A 10,923-nucleotide genomic window follows, 5' to 3' on the forward strand; every position below is an offset into this window, starting at 1 on the left:
ACTCCTACAAGGTGAGTTTCAATAAATACAAGAGTGAGATCTTGGGTGAATTTCTGTGAGTCAGTAGAAGAAGTCAACGATGCAGCTAGGTTTTCATAGGATACTTTCCAAGAACCCTAAATCCATTGGAAGTATCAAGAAGCAAGTTGGTGCGTGGACTGACTCTGCTACCGAGACTCTTAACCTCCTGGCAGAGACCCACTTCCCAGACTGTAAGAATGCGGACACCGTCAATAATGAATGTGACGACTTCCAAATTCAAGAGCCTAGGGATTTGGATCTCATTGATAAGGTGGTTAACAGAAATAAGATTAAATGGGCTGTCAACACTTTCAAGCCACATAAGTCACCTGGACCGGATGGTATAACGCCGGCGATGCTTCAATTTGCAGCGCCGCTTTTATATCAAATCCTGGAGGAGATCTATAGGGCGTGTTTGACTCTCTCATATGTACCGGGTCTGTGGAAAGAAGTAAAGGTTACTTACATTCCCAAAGCGGGAAAACCTAGTCACTCTGCACCAAAGGACTACAGACCCATTAGTTTATCATCCTTTCTCCTTAAGACTCTCGAGAGACTGATCGATTTGGAGATAAGGAGCCATGTAGACACCGCCTCTATAAGCAGCTCACAACACGCCTATATTAAAGGCAAATGTGTGGAGTCTGCCTTGCATGAGGTGGTTGGCTTCATTGAGAGGAATATGGAAAACTCAAACTTCACCTTGGCTGCCTTTCTGGACATAGAAGGAGCCTTTAACAACGTAGAACTTGAGTCCATAAAACTCTCACTTAAGAAAGTTAACACACCTGAACCCCAAACTTGCTGGATAAATAATATGCTAGAAAGCAGAATTATAAACTCCAGCATTGGGGAGACAAAAATTAGGAAAACAGTAACTAGAGGCACCCCCCAAGGAGGTGTGCTCTCACCGCTACTGTGGCTACTTGTTATAAACAATATTTTGACGGACCTGGACAATCAAGGTATAAAAGTTGTCGTCTATGTGGACGACGTTGTACTACTGATTTCCGGTAAGTTTCCGTCAACCATTTCGGAGCTTATGCAAGGAGCATTATCGACTCTGTCGCGCTGGGCTAAGGCCAATGGCCTTGGAGTAAACCCAACCAAGACAGAACTGGTAATGTTCACGAGAAAGCGTAAGCTCGGCGTATTTGTACCACCAACACTGGATGGAGTGCAGCTTCAGCTCTCGCCCGAGGCAAAGTACCTCGGCACTATCCTGGACTGTCAATTGCGATGGAACAGGAATGCTGAGGAAAGGGCGAAGAAAGGATTGACTGCACTTTATTCATGCAAGAATTCCATTGGGAAAAGTTGGGGCCTAAGCCCATCGATTATATACTGGTTGTATAACACCGTGGTTAGACCCATTTTATCCTATGGTTCTCTTGTTTGGTGGCACTCACTGCGCCAAAAATCGACATCAGGTAGGCTCGACAAGGTACAAAGAGCAGCCTAGATCCTAATAACTGGAGCCACAAGGAGCACACCACAGGCTGCTCTGAACGCAATGCTGAACTTAAAACCGCTAAGTCTCAGCATTAAGTGTCAGACAACTCGCAGTGCCCTACGGCTGCATGAACAGGATCTCTGGCGCAGTTGTGCCTATGGGCATGGTTGTATCCTGAATGAATCAGGCATAAATGTGAACCAACGCGGAAAACTGAGCGACTATATATCACCAGTCCTGAGATTTGACGATATAGACGTCGTTATACCTAGTAGAGATGACTGAAACCGCAGTAACCCCCTTCTGGACGGTCTGGCTTTCTATACAGACGGCTCCAAGATGGAGGAAGGTACCGGGGCTGGCGTCTACTGTGAAAGGCTATCTCTTGAGTACACCTACAGGCTAGACAGCAACTGTAGTGTCTTCCAGGCTGAAATCTTCGCGATTTGGAAGGCAGCGGAATTGATAAAAAGTTTGGATGCAGAAATCTTTGAACCGGTGACTATCTTTGTGGATAGCCAAGCGGCTCATAAAGCCATCAAATCCTGCAACATCAAATCCGATGTCGTCCTTAAGTGTAGATCAGCCTTGGGAGCGCTAACTAACGGCTTCCGGCTATGCTGGGTACCAGGACACCGCGACTATCTGGGTAATGAAAGAGCAGACGAATTAGCTAGGCGAGGATCGCTGTCCACAGACCTAGCTATCGCTGACTCTATCAAACCACCCATTTGTCATTTCTTTCAAAAGTTTAAAACGTTCTCTGACGAAAGAGCCAGTGAATTGTGGCATAATGAACCTAGGTGCATTGTGGCAAGATCCATATGGCCGTCTCTGTCAGTCAAAAGAACGAACTCTCTGCTGAACCTGAGTAAAGCTGAAGTTAGAGTAACGACGGGAGTCATTACTGGACACTGCTACATCAGGGCCCATACCAACAAATGGGATGAGGATGTTACTGACTTTTGCAGACTCTGTGAGGACGAGGAGGAGTTAGAGACGATCGAGCACATCTTGTGTCGTTGTCCAGCAATGGCTGGTAGACGGCATAGGTTAGTAGGTGCTCACTTCCCACCGTGTCTAACTTTCTACTCAACTGTGGAGCCTGCTGTGATCTACAACATCATCAAAAATCTGAAGTGGCTGGGACAGCGCAACCTGAACGCGTAAATAAATTCAACTATTCTGCCTACCATTAAAAATAAATTTTTTCTCCTACTCTAAAACTATCACTCCACTCTTAAACATTCTTGTAATCTATTCGTTCTTTCACTGCGCTAACAACTTTCTCTTTTTATTTTTTTTTCCTATCCCCCCCTTTTCTCACCTCCTCTTTCCTGCAGCTCTTTTCTACTGGATGATCACAATGGACCGGAAGGTCTCCGAGTGACGCAGTCACAATTAGTGACTGCACATCCCCTAACCTAACCTAACCTTGCAGTTCCAAATGACGAACCTAAACGTTTCACATCCTCCTTGAAAGGTAAAGACACTTGAAAGCGTCCTGTCGGTAAACGTCGCACAGATTTTTGGAAATGTTCCTCACATTTATTTTGCTCATCAGACCAAACTTTTTTTAAAATTTTTTGGAATTTCTTCCAATTCCCAAAACTTTCGAACTATTGCATCAATCGTTTCTTCATTCCCTATTAAACTATTTAAATGGCATACACTACAACTCTCCGAGGTTCATTAAAATTATGATCAGCCAGTTCAATATTTTTAGAAATGTTCCAATCGGAAATAGATATTCTTTTATCGGGTTGAATGCTCGTTATTGAACTCAATACCCAGAACTTAGACGAAAATTGGGTAGAATTGAGTCTCGACATTATAGACAGTTGGACACTATTCTTTGAGAAAGATGATAACTCAGTAATACCAGTTAAATTTAATCTGCCACCTTCTGGTTTTACCTTAAGCATCTGTACCAGGACCTCAGTTATCAAATTAGGTTGAGAACCGGAATCTAGAAGAGCTCTAGCCAAAATGTATTTCCCAGAACTACTTCTTACCTGAACTAGTGCTGTGGCCAAAATTACGCCTTCACTCGACGCCGAATGGTTGACCGAAGCACTGGAAGTAGAGGGCTGCTCTTGATACAGATTTGAATTTGGATTATCAGAAGTATATCGATGCAGTAAGAAATGGTGTGCACCACTGCATACTCTACACTTCACTCCTGAATTGCATTTGGCCACAGTATGACCTTTTTTCAAACAATTAATGCAAGCAGGGACGGTCTTAATGAATTCAAATCTTTGGAGAACTGGTACAGCAGTAAAAGAAGTACAATTTGTTATGCTATGCTGCAAAGATCTACAGAAGACACACTTTTCCGGAGATATTTTCTGTTTAGAAACAGAAAGAGAAGTCTTAAAATTCCTTTTAGGCTGATTATCGAACTTAGGTTTGTTAAGTTTTGGTCTTGCACCAGAAGACTCCTCAGTAGAAATATGCTGGTATCTTTTATTTAATGCAGCCTCGCAATCAGACCATAATGGGAGCTTCTCGAAGTCAAGCTGTTCTTCCCATTTGGACTTAGTGATTGGATCGACCTTTGACATAACTAAATGAATCAATATGGCATTCGTAATCTTTTTGGCATCACCAATTGACAACAATGAATCGTAAATGGCAGAAACAGTATCAATCATGCTTCTCAAAGCAGAAGCCGAAGGTTTAGTGATCTCCGGAAGATCAAAAAGTTTGGCAATGTTATCAAAAAATATAAGACAATCATTGTTGTAAACCTTTTTTAAACTGGTTCATGCCTTGGGGTAATTTTCCTCAGAAATCTGGAAAGCTTTGACAGTGCTAAGTGCTTCATCGGATAAGCATGATATTAAGTGGTTAAATTTTTCTATATCTGTCAATGTCGGATCTGTGTGAACTAAATTTTCGAAAAGACATGAAATTCTTATATTCGGAATATCTTCCGCTGAATTTTGGCAATTTCATGTTTGGCAATCTAGATGGATGCGATTGAGCACAAAATGAAGTCTCAGGCATACTACTCCTTATATTTTTGGATAAAATTCCTAAAAATAGGGACTTTGCCGACACACATAAGTCTTCAAGTTCACCACGATCATCATTATCGGGATCTAGAATATCTAATTCGGATAGCAAATGCATTTCCTCATCAATATATTTGTTCAAAATATCTAATCGGCATTCTAATTCAAATATATTGAATAAAATTTTCTTTTATCTGAAAGAAGTTTTAATTCTTTCTACATTTTTTATTATTTTTTCCTGTTGTTGCTGTAAATTGGCTATTTCCGTATCAGGATTATTTTGGTGTTTTTTACCAGCAGCCATTTTGATGCAAAACAATATGTGTAAGGGATACTTAAGCAACAGGAAAACTCTACACACTTTTGGTCTGTTCCAGTACTGCAAGAATCTACAATTTTTTACTATTTTTTCCGATAACATAAAGGAAAAAATGTTATCGTAGTAAAAAATAGTAGCTTCTTGCATGTTCTGGAACAGAGCATTTATATATATTATATTATTATATATATTATTATATTTATACTATCTCAATTAGTTAATTTTAGTTCAGCAATTGAACACACAAAAATTTCAATAAATTAGAAATTTTGGAAAATTGCGTAGTCTAAAGCACGCTTAAGTATTTTGTGTATATCGATAACACCGATAACACAATTGATGAAATTTAATAGCCGAATAGGGGTACTCAATTACTCACAAAGTATGTGGCACTAATGAAGTTAAAATCAAAACAAAGAAATAATATGAATTTAGTGGAAAATTGCAACAAATTAAAAGTGTAAATTAAATAATTTGTGAACAGGCAAAAAACCAAAAAATGAAATGTATATTTTTTTGTTAATTTAACTTCACTCGCGTAATATGAATTTAAACGCGGATTAGTGTGGTGCAATAAAAACAACAGAAACAATTGGAATGGCTGACAAGCAAAATGCAAAGCGGAATGAGAAAAGAATAACGAACTTAATTTGAAGTAGAGATGTATAGTTCATGAACGAACTAGTTCAATTGAACGATTCATTGAAAAGAGCGTATGAACTAGATCAGTCGATAGTTCAATAGCTCACTGAGCGCCGACCGAAAGATCCAAAAAGAACGATCAACGAACGAACGATTCACAATCTAGTTCAGCATGTCATTCACATAAAGTGACGCCATCCTCTGTGCTAAGTGACGCCTTCGTAATGTAATAAGTTTTGTTTATGTTTTGGATCAATTTAAGAGCATCCCAATATTTCGAATAGAAAAAAGGAAAAAATGGCTTAACTCTAGTTTAGTAAAAACTCCCCGATTTTTTTGAAATTTTTATCAGAGGTAGATATTGTTGCGCTGATCACGGAAATATATAATTTTCTTGGGGGACGGACCCGGTTACCCGGTTATTGGACCCGAAAGTCCGGGTACTAAACCCGGGTTGGACCCGGCTCTACTGAACCGATTGCTACTAAATGGGTATCATTGGAAAGTTTATGGAAATACCTTTCCAAATAGTGATGCGGTTATTTCCAGATGGTCAGGTGATATAACCCAAAAACTGATTTTTGGACCCGGATTTTTCCATAAAACCCTCAAAAAGTCGAAAATGGGCCCATTATGGGTGCCCGCTTAATGTATGTCAGATTATAGCTCGCACTTTAACCTTGGATAGGTATTTGCATAAGCTTTCCAATGATACCCATTTTGTAGCAATCGGTTCAGAAGAGCCGGGTCCAACCCGGGTCTTGTACCCGGACTTTCGGGTCCTATAACCGGGTAACCGGGTCCGTCCCCCAAGAAAATGATATATTTCCGTGATCAGCGCAACAATATCTACCTCTGGTAAAAATCTCAAAAAAATCGGAGAGTTTTTACTAAACTAGAGTTGTTCCGAAAAAATAAAAAGAAACATACATACAGTGATAATTTCTACAAACACACAACGTAAGATTTTTTGCCGGCCACTTAAATGAAATTGTAATTACATTTTTTTCGAAGGATGTTTTTTTTCTAAACTTAATCTTTCTTTATGAATGCAATAAAAATATCTAAATGTAATATTTTTGTAGTTTAATTATACTATTCTAATGTTTGTTCCTATTTGATGTATGTATGTACATATGTGTTTTCACAAGAGAACTATTAAGAGCTCGTGAACGATTCTGATCCAAATGATTGAACTGGATAGTGAACTATGAACTAGATTACTGAACTAGTTCAGTTAAAAGAGCTGAGCTATTGAACTAGATCTTTCAAATGAACTAGATTGTACAACTCTAATTTGAAGGTAATAATTAAGTTTGTGTTATTTAGCCGCGAATATTTATTACCAAAGCAGTTCACAAAATCTATTATATGTTAAAAGTGATAATTTGTGCGATTTGTGTTAAAAAACTACCAAAATTTGAAAAATTTACAAATTCTCTAACACTGCTTAATTAACAGGTTAGTATTCACACAAAGATTTAATTTAAAAGTTTTTAAAGAATTTTTACTGTTCAAAAAATTGTTTGTATCAATTTAACAAACAAACCGACACTTAACATCCCGGGTTTCGGCACCAAAATGTTCACTCTTGAATTTAAGGTGAGTATGAATTATAAAATTGAAAAGTTATTTATAATCTTTTAATTATTTTATTTTCAGGTTACGGATTCTTTGGACGGTGAGAAGAAGGCGAGAGGAAAACGCTTGTAGTTGGCGGGTAAGTTACAACACAACTAAAGGTTTATTTCAATTCATTTTCTTATTTCTATTTTCTTTCCTTTACAGCTATCTTCGTAATGATCTTACATACTATTTTAATACTAATATTTACAACTAAGGAATTCAATAAATCAAGCTGCGTTAACATTAAGTAAAAATTCAAATAACAATTTAAAGAAAACAAAAATTTAAATAAAACAATGGGGGTTATCATGAATGAAATTTCCCCGTGAGTTTTGTCTTTTCGCCGTTGCAACTTAAGGGAGAAAGTGAAAAAATTCACGGGGAATTGCCGTTCATGATAACCCCCAATAAAAATTTTAATTCAAAAAATCACCAAAAAAAGTTGCCCCACCTAGATTGGATCCTGGCTACGAAATACATCCCACATCTATTGCAGCTGAGGAGCGTCAGCTGTCACGACAAACTAGAGTAGTTTTGGCTCAACTACGTTCGGGATATTGCAGTCGCCTAAATTCTTATTGGGCGGAACTCGACCGCGCCGTGCAAGACATCTGCCCAGTATGTGGCATGGGCCCGCACGACACAAAACACCTTTTCAACTGCCCAGTCAACCCTAACCTATGGCCTGCATAAAGATATAGCATTTTTAAAGAAATAGGGTATAGGGGAAGTTCCCCGCTCCTCCGAAATTCAACTAAATTTATTGCCCATTTTAACCGGGGGCCATCCTTGTACATTCCCTAACAATTTCAGGAAAATCGGTTCAGTAGTTTTTGTAGAAAAGATAAAAATTGAAAAAAGTGGGGGTGGTCAAATTTTCTTTGCATAAAAACCTAAGTTGGGTTATGACAAACATTTCAAAAGGAATATCCAAGTCAGTTGAGCCGTTCTCAACTGATGCCATTACCAACGAACGACATTTGACTTTTATTTATAAATATATAGCATTTTTAAAGAAATAGGGTACAGGGGAAGTACCCCGCCCCCTCCGAAATTCAACTAAATTTGTAGCCCATTTTAGCCGGGGCCATCCCTGTACATTCCCTGATAATTTCAGGAAAATTGGTTCTGTAGTTTTTGTAGAGTCGGTTTATGGCGAACATTTCACAAAAAGAATTATCCAAATCGGTCCAGCCGTTCTCAATTGACGCCATTGCCAACGAACGGCATTTGATTTTTATTTATAAAGATTGTTTCATGACCATGATGATCTAGTCTCAGGGTTATTTATTTTGTGGAACTTTTCTGTAGCAAACCCTCTCGTCGCATGAAACATTTTACTGGTTAAAAAAAGAGCGAAATGAAATTCCAACAATTTATTGGATTTAATATAATCACATCTACATAGATATCAATTAAATAGGACAGTATGGCTGACTTCCGTATTGCCAATTGCTTTACAAATGACAAATAATATACAATGTTTTCTGTTTCTTATCGCCGATGTACTTAACAACTACGAAGCTACGTGTTTCTTATTGTCAAAAACAGGTATTTTTGACGCAGGTAAAAAGCAAACTAGTATCACTTTGTTTTCTGATGCATTCGCATGTGATTTTGTGATTTAACAAAAAATATATAATTAACTAAGTTTACAAAACACAAAGCAATTGACAATACGGAAGTCAGCCTATTACACACACATATACTATCTCGTCATATACTATCATTGTACCATATTTTATTTATGTTGCTAATAACCGCAGCTTCAGAAGAAGTTTTATGCCTCATGAAATATCCTTGAACTTGAGCAGGGCTTACTTGTTTTCCAGTATTGAGTACAGAAGTTGCAAATTTTCCGGCGCAGCTATTATCTTGATAAAATCTATTAAACATTTCAATTAATTGATGCTCGGAGCAATAGCCTATGTATTCTTTAACATCGACACGTCCAGGCCTAATTAATGCAGGGTCTAATCTATCAATATAATTCGTTGTCATAAAAACTATACGAGCTTCGGTTGAAGCCACTCCATCCAGACAATTCAGCAATCCACTAAATGTTACCCTGTTTAAACCCTCATATGCAGCTTTTTGTTGTAAAACATCTTCGCGAGATGCAAATGCTGCATCAATATCTTCTAATAATATAATGGACTGTTCCGGTGCAACATTCAATAAGTGATTCAATCTATCATCAGTTAATCCTCTTTCTGACAAATTAAGTAAACATATTCCATATTCTAATTCTCCTGCCAATGCTGTAATAAAACTCGATTTTCCACAACCGGGGGGGCCGTGCAATAAATATCCCCTTCTGTAAGGAATTCCTCGGTCAGCATACCATTGCGAATTATTAATGAATTCTCTGCAATCTTCTAATATGCGCGTAGATATGTTTTTATCCAACACAACCGATGACAAAGGACGGCGCCTACGAGGATGACCAAAAGGTCTCCACTCGGAGCCCATAGCCGTATACATAATGGTCTTTCCTTCGGTTGCTTGTAGTGCAAATAAACGGGCTTCCTCCAACATTTCAAAATAAAGCTGCTTATTCCTTCCAAATGCAGTTAACGTTACTGATTCCCATGGAACGCCCATGTGGAGATCCAAAGTTTGTTGTTCTCTTGAACGCTCTACCTGCATCCATACACCTTTGTATCGCATTAAATGTTTTCCAATACTAGGTATGAAATCGTATTTTGTTGTAATTTTTCCCGTCTCCTTTTGTACAAATGAAGTCTCTACACTGAGGTGTTGAGTATCGCGAGCAGCACGAGCAGTAATCCACTGTAATAACCATTGGTAAGATTTGTCACGGCATGGCACTTCCAATGTAATCATAAGATGGCGTCTAAATAAAACTATACCTCCTTGTAAGCCTTTGCGAAGAATCGCAGCGCTTGCGCCAACTCCGAATAGACCAAATCCTGCACCGAAATATGGATTCGTCGACAAATTACTTATAAGGTCCGATAACATTTTTGTTATTACATATTTGTTCAACTTAACATATGTAACAGGTAGGGATACGTAAATCGGATTGATTTCATCGATATTTTCGGCCATGAACTAATGAATTGCGTGTTTGCGTTAAGTGGGGTACACACTAGAGCTGGCAAAAAATCGATGGCACTATCGATAATATCGATTATTATTTAAAAATTCAACATCGATAGATAGTTTTGCCTATCGACATTATCGGGATAAAAATCCCTAACCTGAAATTCATTGAAATAAATAGAAATTTCGCTGCTTTTCGGTTATGTGTGTGTGAGATAGTAAGTCCGTAGTCACTAGATCTGGCAAAAAATCGATGGCACTATCGATAATATCGATTATTATTTAAAAATTCAATATCGATAGATAGTTTTCCCTAGCGATATTATCGGAATAAAAACCTCTAACCTGAAATCCATTGAAATAAATAGGAATGTCGCTGCTTTTTGGTTATGTGTGTGTAAGAAAGTAGGTCCGTAGTCACACGTACACATTTTTCGGTAAAAAAAATTATTTTTTTACATTTTTTATAAAATAAAACCGGTTGTTTATTCTCCTTTACATTTCTGTGAATTACTTTTGCATAATTTCAAGAAAATAATTGGCATTTTCGCCATTTTCGTCTCCAAATTAATGGCGACGACAACTTAATGATAATATCGATAGCAATCGATATTTTAAAACATTATATCGAAAATATCTAATGTTGGGAATATCGATGGTTTGCCAGCTCTAGTAGTCACACGTACACATTTTTCGGTAAAGTAAAATGTATTTTTTTATTTTTTATAAAATAAAAGCAAATGTTTATTCTCCTTTACATTTCTGTAAACTACTTG

General features: G+C 37.8%; 1 protein-coding gene across 1 annotated transcript; it reads right to left on the reverse strand.

The window, feature by feature from the left end:
* Positions 1–7,168: 7,168 nt before the first annotated feature.
* Bcs1 (mitochondrial chaperone BCS1) lies at positions 7,169–10,143 on the reverse strand. The gene has a single exon (XM_073968622.1). The coding sequence runs from the start codon at positions 10,064–10,066 to the stop codon at positions 8,798–8,800; it is 1,269 nt and encodes a 422-aa protein (XP_073824723.1). The 5' UTR covers positions 10,067–10,143; the 3' UTR covers positions 7,169–8,797.
* Positions 10,144–10,923: the final 780 nt, after the last annotated feature.

The sequence above is a fragment of the Musca autumnalis genome, unplaced genomic scaffold (genome assembly GCF_047663935.1).
Source record: "Musca autumnalis isolate F117 unplaced genomic scaffold, ASM4766393v1 scaffold_2, whole genome shotgun sequence".
Lineage (NCBI taxonomy): Eukaryota > Metazoa > Arthropoda > Insecta > Diptera > Muscidae > Musca > Musca autumnalis.